A 15,633-nucleotide genomic window follows, 5' to 3' on the forward strand; every position below is an offset into this window, starting at 1 on the left:
CTCCTTAGCTAATGAACTCCTTATAAGACGAATGGATGGATCAGAGCACAGCTCCGTACACAGTGGTGGGGCATAGTCATTTCCCGGAGTGTGGACTTTCCCAGAACCCCCTTTTGTGTGGGTCTGCAAAGGCTGGGATTGTTTCTGCCTTGTTTAGAATAATAAAGCTGCCTGTGTTTCCTGTGTTCACTTTTCAGTCGCCTGTTATCCACTCTCCTACACTTGGGGCGGCTGTCCTGCTTCCCTGGCCTCACTGCAGTGCTCAGTGACCTCTGCAGCAGAGCAGTGACTGCCACGGGCTGGTGAACGGAAGGACGTGGCCCATGCTCTTCAGGAATGTTTGGGAAAATGGACACGCGCATGCAGACCTGAGGGTGTTTGGAGTGCAGGGAGGGAGGCAGAATCTGCAGCAAGGGGTGGGGCCGGGGAGGGAGAGAGGCCTGGGGAGAGGACAGAGGCCCAGCAAGAAGTGGGAAAGGAGAGGACATGGCAGGATGGCAGGCAGTTACCAGAGCCCTCCTGAGATGCCAGAGTCCCCAGGCATTCCTTCCAGTGTCCTGCCCAGTGCGGGGACACCTGCTTGCCTTTTTTTTTTTTTTTTTTTGAGATGGAGTCTTGCTCTGTCGCCCAGGCTGGAGTGCCATGGTGCAATCTCAGTTCACTGCAACCCCTGCCTCCTGGGTTCAAGTAATTCTCCTGCTTCAGCCTCATGAGTAGCTGGGATCACAGGCATGCGCCAGCACACTCGGCTAATTTTTGTATTTTTAGTGGAGACGGGGGCTTCACAATGTTGACCAGGCTGGTCTCGAACTCCTGACTTCAGGTGATCCACCTACCTCGGCCTCCCAAAGTGCTGGGATTACAGGCATGAGCCAACACACCCGGCCAAAGGGACAGATTATTAAAGAAGATAAGAATGGGAGGAGTTGGAGGATGCAGGATCCAGCGCACGTGGGGAAGGACACCTCCTCAGCTGTACCACTGCACTCCAGCCTGGGAGTGCAGAGCGAGATTCTGTCTCAAAAAAAAATAAAAAAAAAAATGTTTTTAATGATACTACAAAGGACATAGATGAAGAGATACAGAAGGTGAGGTGTGAGGAGGAGCGCGGCGTTTCCATGCCCTCCTTGGGTGCACCACCCTTCAGGAACCTCCATGTGTTTGGCTGTCCTGAAGCTCTCCGTACCATTTCCGTGTAGCCCTTTTTTGGATTCTGCATTGGATAGACATGACTCAAGCATGGACAACCAGGTGGAAATGTGAGTGGATGAAAAGGGCATGATCTCAGACTGACAGGCTGAATGGGGAAACTCAGCAAAACCTATCTGTTCCGATGCTTCTTGGCCTGTGCGCCTTCTTCTAGGGGAGGGGCAGAACCCCTTCTGAAATGCAGGTCTTATGAGTCACAATCAAACAAGCTAGGTCAGAGAATTTCTTTATGGACAGCTCCAAGACAGAAAGACAGAGAGATATATTTTTAGTTATCATGGCCTGTCTGGGGAGAAGTAACAAGGACTATGGGAGTTATGTGCCAGGAACTGCGGACCAAAGCCAACACAGCTGACCCTTGAACAGCACAGGTTTGAACTACGCAGGTCCACTTGTACTGGATTTTTTCAACCAAACGTGACTGAAAATGCAGTATTCCTGGCATGTGAAACCCACGTATACGGAGGGCTGCTAACTGCGGAACCTAAGTATGTGAGGACTTTGGCATACGTGGGGGTCCTGCAACCAACCCTGTGTGTACATACTGTGAGGTGACTGTACACACATACCGTAACATCGCAGAGAACACTCCGCTTCCTACACAGGTTGTGCTGAGGGGTCTGGTTATGTCCTCCAGCACGCCTCTTTTTGCTGTCCTTGAGGGCTGCCTCCCAGGAGGGTGGCAGAAACCCCTTCCTTCAAGCCTTCAAGCCGCTGACTTACAGCTGTGTGGTCAGGCGGAGGAGGGAGCTGGAATTTGTGAGATGAACATGGAAGAGCTGTAGATTGCTATGCAGGAAAACGGCTGTTTGGGGCAAAATTGGAATCAGATTAGACGAGGTCTGTGTCCTGACTGCAGTTTAGCAGCAGCAGGCACATGAGGTAGCCCTTCTGAGCCTTGTGGCTTCCACACCTGTAAACTGAAGATAGCAGCTCTCACCTTAGGAGGCGTAGTTTGATGAGATGTGAGAGGTCCACAGCCCAGAGCTGCCCAAAGAGCGGGTGTGTAGGCGGTGGTAGCCGTGCCAGCCGTCCGGACACCTGGGGGAGGGTCTGCAGGCATCTGTCAACAAAACTTGGAGTTTGGTCATGTGGTTCCTCTCCTACCTCAACTGATGACTTTCTCCATCCTTCTCTGAGGTAACAGCAGTTCTTGAAGGAGATTCTGGCTCATCTTCTCACGACTCAACTGTCCCACTCCGTGTACTGGTGCTGTTCTTGTCCTTCCTTCCACTACAGCTGAGGAAATGTCCTTCCCCATGTGCCCTGGACCCTGCATCCTTCACCTCCTCCCATTCTTATCTCCTTTAATTATCTGTCCCTTTGGCCGGGCACAGTGGCTCACGCCTGTAATCCCAGCACTTTGGTAGGCTGAGGCGCGTGGATCACGAGGTCAGGAGATGGAGACCATCCTGGCTAACACAGTGAAACCCTGTCTCTACTAAAAATACAAAAAAAAAAAAAATTGCCAGGTGTAATGGCGGGCGCCTGTAGTCCCAGCTACTCAGGAGGCTGAGACAGGAGAATCGCTTGAACCCAGGAGGCAGAGGTTGCAGTGAGCCAAGACGCGTCATTGCACTGCAGCCCTGGCGACAGTGCAAGACTCCATCTCAAAAAAAAATAATAATTAAAAATAAAGTAAAATAATGATAATAATCTGTCCCTTTTTCCTGCATCTTCACTACTGATCATTTTCAGCAGTACGAGCACATCCACCATTCTCTTGATCTTTATCCCACTCTTCCTTTAATTCTCTCTTTCAGGAAATGCAAACGCATAAGGGGAAAACCCTAAGGAATCATCCTCCAGTCTTCATCTTCCTGCACCCATCGATCTTCAAGACCTGTTGGTTCTGCCTCCATAGCGTATATCCATTTCCATCATCTTTGCTGTCACCCTGGCCCAAGCCGATGTTTTCTCGAGTCAACTACTGAGAAAAATAGTTTCCTAGCTGATCTCTCTGCTTTTCTTCTGGCTCCCCTAAAATTCAGTCTCCGTACTCTGGCCAGGTAACCTTTTTACAACATAAATCAGTACCATCCCCTGCTTAAGGCCTCCATGGGTCCTGGTGCCTATGAACTGGCCCCTGCCTCATCTTGGGCTCATTTTCCTGCATGAAAGCCTTATTAGTGCATGCTGTTCTCTCTGCCCGGAATGTTCTGCTTCTCAAATTTCTCACTCCTCAACCTTTAGCTTTCTGCCTGAAAGGCCTTCCTGACATCCTGTATCCAAGGCCTCCATTTTTCTCTTATCAGCACATCCCATTCTTTTTGGTATGGTGGAACCCATCCCAATTCATAGTTTCAGATTTATGTTTACTTATTTTATGTCTTTCCCATTAGCTTATGTTCCACGAGGGCAGTGATTGTGTTTCCAGTGCCTGGCAGAATGTGTGGTACAAACGAAAAACTCTTCGAATGAACTAATGAACCAACAGGGAAGAGAGGTGGGATGGAGGTTCACAGAGAAGGCAGTGACCAGCTGCCCCACTGATTGAATTAGCTGCTTTTCCTTATCCAAGACAAGGCATGACAGTTTTGCACATGTGTAGGATCCAGCAGTTATGAGAAGTTAAGATGGGGTGGATTCCAGTTGTTGTTCTGAACGCTCGTGGGAAGCCACTCCCATGAATGAGCCTCTATGTACAGGGTACTCCAAATATAATATTGCTTTGGAAAAAAAAAGAGGCAGCATGACATGGTGCAAGGAACACAGGCCTGTGAGTACTGATTTAGCTTCTGGTCTTTGGTTTGTGTATTAGCTTTGTTTTTCTTTTCTTTGTTTTCTTTTCTTATTTGTGAAATAAGAGAGATTGGACTAGAAAGATAAAAGTCCTCTCCAGTTTGGCTGCGTTAACAGAGTACCTCACAGTGTTATCAGCAATCAAAACATTTAATTATCTTTTGAAACCAGAATACGGAGCCATGATGGTTCTAGGGTTAGTCAGGTGGTTCAAAGGTGTCATCAAGGATCCAAGCTCTATTGTCTTCTGCTTTGCCATCAGCTTTGTCTCCAGGCTTGTCCCTTGTGGTCACAGTGTGGCTGCTGCAGCTCTAGGCATCACACCCTTCCACAAGAGCATCAAAAGCAGAAAAGGATGGGCATGGGGCAAAGCCCTCCTCCTGGGTCCCTCTCTCTTCATCAGGAAGTAAAATCTTTCCTGGAGGTCCCCTAGCAGATGTCCTTGTGTGTCTCATTGGCCAGAACCACTTCATGGATCTGCTAGATCAATCGTGAGAATGAAGTGCCATCATTTCCTTATCCCAGATATAAGTTCATCCCCCAGAGCTGATCTGTTACCCGCTGTACTCGATATAGCTTAGTCCTGTGAACAAAGGAGGAGTAAGGGCAGGCTGCTGCCTGGGCTGCCTCATGGACCTGAAGTTCTGTGATTCTTAGTGCTCCGCCTTTGGGAGGCTTCCTTGTTATGCTGCAGGGACTAATTGTGTTGTTCACACCTCCAGTGAGGCAATGACAAAGAACAACTTTTTTTAAGGAAGAAATTTACATTCCTGAATGAGGTGGGAAACAGATGGATTCACTGGCCGAGAAAATTTCAGTGAAAAAACTGAGCCCAGCAGGTCCTCTGTAGTACAGGGGCCCATGATTGAGCTGCCTGTTGCTAAGAGGGAGTAGAAAAGATTAGAGATAATTGTAAATTATGAGGCGAGACCTCAATTAACTTCCACAGCAAACTACTGGTTCTTCTGCCTGTCCAGGCTGCAACTTCAAGTATTCCTAGTAAGTGGAGTCTTTCTTTAAAGCTGCTTAATAAAGTCAGATAATAAATGATGAATGTATTTGTAATGGCCTTTTTTTTTTTTTTTGAGATGGAGTCTCACTCTGTCGCCCAGGTTGGAGTGCAATGTTGCGATCTCGGCTCACCGCATCCTCTGCCTCCCAGGTTCAGGCAATTCTCCTGCCTCAGCCACCTGAGTAGCTGGGATTACAGGTGCCCACCACCATGCCTAGCTAATTTTTGTATTTTTAGGAGAGACGTGGTTTCACCATGTTGGCCAGGCTGGTCTCAAATGCCTGACCTCAAGTGATGCACCCACCTCGGCCTCCTGAAGTACTGGGATTACAGGCATGAGCCACCATGCCTGGCCTGTAATGGCCATATTAAGAACATACTATGTGCCAGGCACTGTGCTAGGTCCTCAGGATACCAATACAAAGGGACAAGGTCCTAGTCCTTAAGAGGTTGACATTCCAGTTGAGGGATACCACAGGTATCAGATAAGCCAGCTCTATGACAAGTGAGTTATGGGGCAGGAGAATGGGAGTGGCCACCTCTACCTAAGAGGTGACCAAGAAAGGAAGTGACCTTGTAAGAGCAACACATGCTTTGTCTGATGTTGAGAATAGCATGAGCCAGAGGGAGCCATTGGTCAACAATGGCAGACACTGGACGTGTGGAGCTGAGGCTGGAGGGCTCTGCGGCCATGCTGGGAAGTGTACGTCTTACACTGCAGGTAAAGGAAATAAATAGGCAAGTCTTCAGGTTATGTCAGTCAAATTATTTCCCAGTTTTTTCCCAGAGATTACAGAGGATTTTTATTTCATTTACTTAATACATTACATTATGTTCATTTATACATTACATATGTATTATGGACCAGTTGTTAATAACAAAATTTATACTTTTGCTATAAACTATGGATAGACTAGTTTATAGCAATATATCTAAAAAGTATATTAGGTATATTGCTCTTACAAGGTCACTTCCTTTCTTGGTCACCTGTTAGGCAGAGGTGGCTGCTCTCATTCTCACTTGTCATAGAGCCTGCTTATCTGATACATGTCGTATCCCTCAACTGGATACTGGTCAACCTCTTAAGGACTAGGACCTTGTCCCTTTGCACTGGTATCCCCAACAGTGGTTTCTAGCATCTTTTTGTTGTTTGTTTTTTTGAGACTAGGTCTTGCAGTGTTACCCAGGCTGGAGTGCAGTGGCACAATCACAGCTCACTGCACCCTCAACCTCCTGGGCACAAGTGATCCTGACTCTCCCACTTCATTCTCCCGAGTAGCTGGAACCACAGATATACACCACCCTGCCTGGCTAAGTTTTGTATTTTTTTGTAGAGATGGAGTTTCACCATGTTGCCCAGGCTGGTCTCAAACTCCTGATCTAATGGCTTAAAGAGGACCAAAAATTTTTAATATTTGCTATTTCCCAAATATTTCTCAGTAAACAGGGGCATTGCCAGACTCTTGTTTTCCAGCAGTCTGCAGAGGTATTCAGAAATGATTCTGCCCATAGTCCTAGGTAAATCTCTTGTGGTGTTTGTGGGAAGCCAGAAAGATCCTTGCTTGGAGCCACAGGTGGTGCTGACTCCAGTGCTTACTGCCTCAGGCCTTTGTTCAAGTGTCACCTTATCCATGATGTTGGCCTCTTTAAAACTGCAGCCCTGCCCCCATCCTGATCTTTCTTACTGTTTTTTCATTTTTCATACCACACACATCTCCATACTGTTTACTAACTTGTATTTGTTCATTATTGTTTACCCCCGCTAGACTCTTGAGTCTTAAAATTTAGTAGGAATCTCTGTGTGCTCTGTTCACTGGTGTATCTCAAGCACCTAGAACAGGGTTCCTCAACCCCTGGGCTGCAGACTAGTACTGGTCCGTGGCCTGTTAGGAACTGGGCCACATGGCAGAAGGTAAGCAGGCAGGCAAGCATTACCACCTGAGCTCTGCCTCCTGTCAGATCGGCAGCATTCGATTCTCACAGGAGCTGAACCCTATTGTGAACTGGGCATGCAGGGGATCTAGGTTGTGTGCTCTTTATGAGAATCTAATGCATCACCCCCACCCCTGGTCTGTGGAAACACTGTCTTCCATGAAACTGGTCCCCGGTGCCAGAAGAGTTGGGGACTGCTGACCTAGAACAATACCTTATGGAAGACCTAGACTCAGAGGGTGGTACCTGGGTAATTAGGAAGTATAGAAAGTCGATCGGTTCTTGGAAGCTGTGACTTGAAGCAAAATGATGCACTGTATAACAAAGCCAGTTTTACCACAGTTGATACTGTCAAAAGAAAAACTTCAGCTGAATTCAATTTAAAAGAGCTTAATTGAGCAAAGAATGATTCACAAATTGTGCAGCCTGCTGAGCCAGAGTAGGCTCAGAGACTCCAGTGCAGTCATGTGGTGGAAGATAATTGATGGACAGGAAAAAGAAAGCGATGGACAGAAAAAGGAAATGTGACGTACAGAAAATGGAAGTGAGGTACAGAAACAGCTGGATTGGTTATAGCTCAGCACTTACCCTATTTGAACACGGTTTGAACAGTTGGCCAAATCTGATTGGTCAAAAATTGGGGACTGGCATGAGTGCAGGCTAGTCTGTTTACACCCCCACTTGTTAGAGTCCACGATGTACAGAGAAACCTTTAGGCTGAATTTAAAATATGTAAGGAGGCAGCTTTAGGCCAAACTTAACAACACAAACAAGAGTTAACTTCCTATGACATATACTTTAGGTCACAATTTGCGAGAACCTACTGAGGATGTTAAGTGAGGACTTACAGTACAAGGTTTCTCCACCTCTTGTCATTGGCCATCCTCTGTCACTAAACAGAAAGGAGTTACTAAGTCAAGAATGAAGATCTCATTTAGTTTGCTAGAGCAAAGCTGCTCATCCCTGCTTGCATGTCTTTTGTGTTGAGGGTAAAGGCCATAGTGCCCTGGAAGGTGAACTTCAGAGGTTGTTAAAGGGTCATGGAAATAAAGAGGAGGTGGGGTCTTGCATTGTGGTTGCAGAGCACTATAAACTGACCATAACCAGATGGTGTTCTTTTAAACAGGTATAAAAGTTTGGTCACTGGGACCCGAGCAAGAGGGGTCATTGCTGTCCTCTGGGTCCTTGCCTTTGGCATCGGATTGACTCCATTCCTGGGGTGGAACAGTAAAGACAGTGCCCCCAACTGCACAGAACCCTGGGATGGAACCACAAATGAAAGCTGCTGCCTCGTGAAGTGTCTCTTTGAGAATGTGGTCCCCATGAGCTACATGGTGTATTTCAATTTCTTTGGGTGTGTTCTGCCCCCACTGCTTATAATGCTGGTGATCTACATCAAGATCTTCATGGTGGCCTGCAGGCAGCTTCAGCGCACTGAGCTGATGGACCACTCGAGGACTACCCTCCAGCGGGAGATCCATGCAGCCAAGTCACTGGCCATGATTGTGGGGATTTTTGCCCTGTGCTGGCTACCAGTGCATGCTGTTAACTGTGTCACTCTTTTCCAGCCTGCTCAGGGTAAAAATAAGCCCAAGTGGGCAATGAACATGGCCATTCTTCTGTCACATGCCAATTCAGTTGTCAATCCCATTGTCTATGCTTACCGGAACCGAGACTTCCGCTCTACTTTTCGCAAAATTATCTCCAGGTATCTTCTCTGCCAAGCAGATGTCAAGAGTGGGAATGGTCAGGCTGGGGTACAGCCTGCTCTCGGTGTGGGCCTATGATGTAGGCTCTCACCTCTTCCAGGAGAAGATACAAATCCACAGGAAACAAAGAGGACACGGCTGGCTTATTCTCATTGTGAAAGATAGCTACACCTCACAAAAACATGGACTGCCTTTCTTGAGCACTTCTCTGGAGCCACCACGTATCTAGCTAATACGTATGTGTCACTAGTAGGCTCCAAGGGTTGACAAATATATTTATGATCTATTCAGCTGCTTTTACTGTGTGGATGATGCTGACAGCTTGATTGGATTCTAAGAGACTCTTTTGTTTTTAAAAGTCTGCCTTGTTTATGGTAGAAAATTACTGAAACTACTTTACTGTGAAACACTGTGAACTATTATAATGCAAATGTTTTTTAACTTAGAGGCAATGGAAAAATAAAAGTTGGCCGTACTAAAAATGTATACTTGTTCCTAGGAAGGTGATCTCAAAAATTAAAAGTATAATTATTCAGCTGGGCACGGTGGCTCACACCTGTAATCCCAGCACTTTGGGAGGCCAAGGCGGGCAGATCATGAGGTCAGGAGTTCAAAACCAGCCTGTCCAATATGGTGCAACCCCATCCCTACTAAAAAATACAAAAATTAGCCAGGTATGGTGGCACGTGCCTGTAGTCCCAGCTACTCGGGAGGCTGAGGCAGGAGAATCACGTGAATCTGGGAGGTGGAGGCTGCAGTGAGCCCAGATTGCATCATTGCACTCCAGCCTGGGTGACAGAGTAAGACTCCATCTCAAAAAAAAAAAAAAAGCGTAATTATTCAATCAAGAAACTGCTGTATTAATCTAGGGAAATGATATTCTCATAAGTCAAATTTTCATCACATAATTTTAAGCTCCATTCCTTCCCATATACAGAAAACTACCCATGGGGAAGAAACTGGTGAAATGGGATCCCTCCTCTACCAAATTCTGCCTTCTAGAGCTAGGTAGGGAATTTTGCTTCTATCCAAAGTTGAAGTTTTATTAAGTTCTTGGAACCCAAAGTGTGAAAATTTTACTAAGTAAAACAATTTAACTGTGTGTATACAAAAAATTAGCTGGGCGTGGTGGTGGGCACCTGTAGTCCCAGCTACTCGGGAGGCTGAGGCAGGAGAATGGCATGAACCTGGGAGGCGGAGCTTGCAGTGAGCTCAGATCATGCCACCGCACTCCAGCCTGGGCAGCAGAGTAAGACTCCGTCTTAAAAAAAAAAGGCTAAATAATGTGGACACAACATGATATTAGGCTTTATTTGAATTTAAAATCTTGATTCCATCCAGGGACATTTTTTACCCAAGCACCTCAGAGACTGGCTCAGGGTTTTTCTTGAGAAGACTGTACAGGGCTTCTAATCATACGCAAACCCTCCACAGCCCACGGCTCCAACCCACAGCACCTCCTGCAGTCCTGGAGGGAAAAGGGACAGTAACATGAAGTGTCTGAAGATCTATTTCACCTCTTTTCCTTGTGAATCATGACATTTTAAATGCATTTCTTGACAGGATTCTATTTTGAAAGAAGGATGTTCAATCTGTACCTTTTATGCTTCTTGTTTCTTCTCCATCAATAATATGTCAGTCAACTGCTTGTCGGAGACACTTAGCTGCTGACAAGTCCTCATAACCTGACTAAGGTAAACTGCCAAGAGATGCTTGCACTGGAATATAAAACACACACACCTATTAGAAATAGGCAGGGCCGGGGCTGGCCAGTCTAACCAAGATTTCTCATTACCATCTTATTTGGCAGGAAAAGACTAGGGCACACAGATTACAGGCTCTCTAACTGATTATCTAAAAAGTGCGGACAGGCCGGGCATGGTGGCTCATGCCTGTCATCCCAGCATTTTGGGAGGCGGAGGCATGCGGATCACTTGAGGTCAGGAGTTCAAGACCAGCCGGGCTGATGTGGCAAAACCCCACCTCCACTAAAAATACAAAAATTAGCTGGGCGTGGTGGTGCATGCCTGTAATTCCAGATACTCAGGAGGCTGAGGCATGAGAATCGCTTCAACCCAGGAGGTGGAGGTTGCAGTGAGCCGAGATCACCCCACTGCACTACAGCCTGGGCAACAGAGCCAGACTCCGTCTCAAAAAATAAATAAATAAAAACTGCAGATAAAGATGATGAGACAGGTGTATTCTCTTTAGAAATCAGAGTGGACAAAGACAGACTTACTTTGCCTGCTGCTTTGGAAAACGGCTTAGATCCATCAGGCACAAGGTATGTAACCCATGGTGAAAACCAAGACTAGCTGCGCTCCTCACTTTAGTCCTAAGTGATATTTCTTCCTTGCCTTCAGAAAGCTGTCACAGCAATGGTTAACATTCTTGAGGCACTATGCTGTGAAGTGCTTCTAACAGATTACCTCACTGAAATCTGACAGCTCCCTAGGAAGACAGGTATTGTACTCACATGCTCATCAGAGTCTCTAGGCTACTCTCTTAGCTACTGTGTTATACTTCTGGGGTTGAGGAGAGTAGTGAAGAAGTTTCTTGCAATATATGCAAGAAACTCTTGCATATATTGGCCCGTACATGCTTCTGGGGAGATGATTATGTTGCAGCTGATGTCAGAGAACACAGCTTTAGATCTTGAAGGGGCCCTGGTTCAATCCTGTCTCTTGCAGTTGAGATAAACTTCCGGCACATCAGTTATGAATGTGGCCTGTTGTACAATGGTATACCCAACTTGCCAGCCAGGTCCCAAGATGTTTAAGAAGTTAACAGTGTAAAAGAAGGGAAGAATGGAGTGGACATCATTATTTGCTTCTTTGGCAAGACTTAAAAAATAGCTGTCTGCTTTCAGGAAGGTAGCGTTTTTCCCTTTGGAATAAGGTGTGTATGATTATGTCCCGTTTCTGCTTCATGGTCTGGACTCTGATGAAATTGGCAAAGGCTTAAAGGAATAGGTGAAGGTACTCATGCCCCATGTGAAGGTCAAGTGTGGTGTCAGGCTGTCTTACAGGTAGTGCAAAGATATACGACATGGCTGAAGGTAGGATATGCAAAGTTGCCAACATGGAATTTCAGTTCATATTTTTATGGGGCCATCTAATTCCCCTTTTTTTCCTTCTCAAAGCTTCACTCATGATCTTTTAAATAAAAATTCAGGAAATTGATGTAGTTCTAAAAATGACATTGCATTTTGAGAGGCTAAACCCCTAAGAGATGACTAATTGAAATCAAGGACAAAAAGCTACCATTTGTTTCAACATGTAGTAAGATTCCCATTTTGTAGAACAGTTAAACCACAAAGTAAGGCCAATTTCTCTCTACATTCAACTACAGTGGGAAAAGCCTTCCCCGTCCTCACCAGGATGCTGTCACTCTTCCGTAGCACTGAGAAGGCAAATGCAGGACATGAACAGTAATGACAAGAAGCCAAACATGTGTATGTTTTACCAGAACTTCCAAGTACCTACAAAGAAAGGATAGATGGGATCAGACTTCAGAAGATGTGCTGGAAAAACCACCTCTTTCCCTTTTTATCTATGTAGACTCAGAGTTGCTCTGCAAATTGCACTGAGAAGAACTGCAGTTATGTTTTACATCAAAGAGGAAACAACTTCTCTTCCTCCAGCGTGCAGACTCTCCCTTCCTCACCTCTCACCTTTAGGACTTCATATAAAGGAACTGAAGAGTTTCAGATTAGTTCAACCAACCACATAGACCATTCTCTTCCGACGCCTAGTGGTTCATGGGGCCCACTCTATGGGCTGACTGTAAGAAGGAAGTGGAGAGGGCAATCTCTCATCTACATTTTATTGTGGGGGTTCTTAACCTTTGGTATTTCACAGCAGGTGTGTAAATTTCTAAAGCTTCCTACATCCCTAAAGAGAGAGTAAAAACAGGCAAAGCATCAGTAGCAGGGCAGGAGTAAGACAGTTCTCAGGCCAGGTGTGGTGGCTCAAGCCTGTAATCTCAGCACTTTGGGAGGTCGAGGTGGGAGGATCACTTGAGACCCAGAGTTCAAGACCAGCCTGGGCAACATGGTGAGACCTCGTCTCTATTAAAAAAAAATTTTTTTTAAAAGTCAGGTGTAGTGGCACATGCCAGTAGTCCCAGCTACTTGGGAGGCTGAGAGGGGAGGACTGCTTGAGCCTGGGAGGTCAAGGCTGCAGTGAGCTGTGATTGCACCACTGCACTGCAGCCTGGGTGACAAAGACCCCGTCTTTAAAATAAAAATAGGTCACAGAAGAAAAGAAGAAACTGGGAAGAGGCTTTTGAAAAGCATTTGGGAGCAGGAGAGCAGAGAGAATAAATAAAACAAAGACCCTTGTGAATGGAATGACTCAGCTGTTAAGGATGGAGGTCTCAGGAAAAGAGGCAGGCCCAGATCTGCCTACTCATCTAGCAGGATGGAAGGAGGACCCTGATACATAGTGGGCTGGGAAGAGGCACAGTCTAACAGTCTTGGTGGCGGTCAAGAGGGACAAAAAGGAAAGGTACAGGAAAAACAAGATACATCTGTAGTATGACTGCACAAATTTGTTGGAGAAATCCTTTGTTTAAGTCTCTCTACCAGCAGCCAGTCAAAAACTTTTTGTTGAGGTCTTCATTCCTAGAGTTAACTTCCCAACTGGAGGCATAAGATTCTTATTAGTATCTGAGGGAAGCAGAAATGTCCTGAGGGTGATTTTATAATGAACTGCCACTTAGGAATTTGCCACACGGCCTTCAAAGCACTTTTAGGCTCTCAGATGGCAATCTAAATGAAAAAGCAAGGACTTTTAAATTTTTTTTGAATTACAATGTTAGCACTCCTAGGATTCTTTAACCTTTCTTACCCGCAGAGAATGAAGCTACAGGTGTGGTCTGACTGCAAGAACAAACAGCAGGTTCCAGTGCTGCGCTTTTGTTGCATTTTCAGCGGTTCATATAATGCAGTTATCCCACTACAGCTTTTATTAACTTTTTTTTTAATTGTTATTTTTTGGAGACAGGGTCTTGTTCTGTCATCCAGGCTGGAGTACAGTGGCGTGATCATAGCTCATTGCAATCTTGAATTCCTTGGCTAAAGTGATCCTCCCACCTCAGTGTCCTGAGTATAGGCAGGAGTACTGGTGTGTACCACCACACTATACTAATTTTAACATTTTTTGTAGAGATGGGGTCTTGCTATGTTGTCCAGGCTGGACTTGAACTGCTGGGCTTAAGTGATCCTCCCACCTTGGCCTCCCAAAGCACTGGGATTACAGGCATGAGCTACCACAGCCAGCCTCAGTATGGTTTTTTGACGCAGTCAGAATTCCTTCGGAGTTTTTAGGTTACCAGATATGGCCAATGATTGGGTAAGAAGATACCTACTAAACACATTCAAGATTTCAGTTCAGGCCAGGCACAGTGGCTTACGTCTGTAATTTCAGCACTTTGGGAGGCCGAGGTGGGAGGATCATGAGCTCATGAGTTCAAGACCAGCCTGGTCAATACGGTGAAATCCCGTCTCTACTAAAAATATGAAAACTGGCTGAGCGTGGTGGCAGGTGCCTGTAATCCCAGCTACTCAGGAGGCTGAGGCAGGAGAATCGCTTGAACCCAGGAGGCGGAGGCTGCAGTGGGCCAAGATTGCATCACTGTACTCCAGCCTGGGCAACAGGGCAAGACTCTGTCTCAAAAAAAAAAAATTTCCGCCCAGTTACAAATTAGGTGTTGAAAAAGCACACCTTGCATATTACCTACCGCAAGGCTCTGACGTGTTATGAACATATCACCTAGACCATTCAGTATCAATGGAGAGATTTCCCCGCATGTATGGAAGCTTACACTGAAGGAGACCATTAAAGCAGATTGTTTTTCACTTAATCCTAAAGAAAAAACCCACAACATCCAGCAGTGACATGTATAATTCTCTTTTTTTTTTTGAGACAGAGTCTCACTTTGTTGCCCAGGCTGGAGTGCAATGACGCAATCTTGGCTCACTGCAACCTCTACCTCCTGGGTTCAAGCCATTCTCCTACCTCAGCCACCTGATTAGCTGGAATTACAGGCATGTGCCACCATGCACGGCTAACTTTTGTATTTTTAGTAGAGACAGGGTTTTGCCAGGTTGGCCAGGCTGGTCTTGCACTCCTGACCTCAGGTGAACACCCGCCTCAGCCTCCCAAACTGCTAGGATTCCAAGCACGAGCCATCACTCCCGGCCTATAATTCTTGGGTGTCCAAACTATAACCAATGAATAAAACTTTAGGTTTCTTCTCCCTTTAGTTATCTCATCTCTTCTCTGTAGATTTAAACTTAAGCAAGCAGAAGCCTCTGGGATTCTATACTGACTAGAATAATTCACTGCATTTTTTTTTTTTTTTTTTTGAGACGGAGTCTCGCTCTGTCGCCCAGGCTGGAGTGCAGTGGCGCAATCTCGGCTCACTGCAAGCTCCGCCTCCCAGGTTCACGCCATTCTCCTGCCTCAGCCTCCCGAGTAGCTGGGACTACAGGCGCCTGCCACCACGCCCGGCTAATTTTTTTGTATTTTTAGTAGAGACGGGGTTTCACCGTGTTAGCCGGGATGGTCTCGAGCTCCTGACCGTCTCGGCCTCCCAAAGTGCTGGGATTACAGGAGTGAGTTCACTGCTTCCTTCTTATTGCGAGTCCCCCGTCCATCATAATTGCTTCCTAGATCATGCTGAATAAATGCCCGGTGACTTGAGATGGGGAGAAATTCTACAGAGGTTTCCTTGCCTGAACCTTTCAAGGGCTAAGACTCAAAGTAAAATGTTCAACTGCCGGTCGGGCGCGGTGGCTCACGCCTATAATCCCAGCACTTTGGGAGGCCAAGACGGGCGGATCACGAGGTCAGGAGATAGAGACCATCCTGGCTAACATGGTGAAACCCCATCTCTACTAAAATACAAAAAAAATTGCCGGGCGTGGTGGCGGGCGCCTGTAGTCCCAGCTACTCGGGAGGCTGAGGCAGGAGAATGACGTGAACTCGGGAGGCGGAGCTTGCAGTGAGCAGAGATCGCGCCACT

At 46.3% G+C, this 15,633-nt stretch overlaps 2 protein-coding genes across 2 annotated transcripts; one reads left to right on the forward strand and one right to left on the reverse strand.

Moving 5' to 3' along the window:
* Positions 1-3,004: 3,004 nt before the first annotated feature.
* LOC111526446 (adenosine receptor A2b) lies at positions 3,005-9,090 on the forward strand (the record flags this gene model as incomplete). The annotated part of the gene is made up of 2 exons (XM_026450711.1): positions 3,005-3,218; positions 8,022-9,090. Coding segments are annotated over 2 exons (875 nt in total), but the record flags the coding sequence as incomplete, so codon positions are not given.
* A 795-nt stretch (positions 9,091-9,885) lies between these two features.
* Positions 9,886-12,085, reverse strand: ZSWIM7 (zinc finger SWIM-type containing 7; the record flags this gene model as incomplete). The annotated part of the gene is made up of 3 exons (XM_026450712.1): positions 9,886-10,072; positions 10,203-10,322; positions 11,981-12,085. Coding segments are annotated over 2 exons (222 nt in total), but the record flags the coding sequence as incomplete, so codon positions are not given.
* Positions 12,086-15,633: the final 3,548 nt, after the last annotated feature.

Source organism: Piliocolobus tephrosceles, unplaced genomic scaffold (assembly GCF_002776525.5).
Source record: "Piliocolobus tephrosceles isolate RC106 unplaced genomic scaffold, ASM277652v3 unscaffolded_23997, whole genome shotgun sequence".
NCBI classification, from domain to species: domain Eukaryota; kingdom Metazoa; phylum Chordata; class Mammalia; order Primates; family Cercopithecidae; genus Piliocolobus; species Piliocolobus tephrosceles.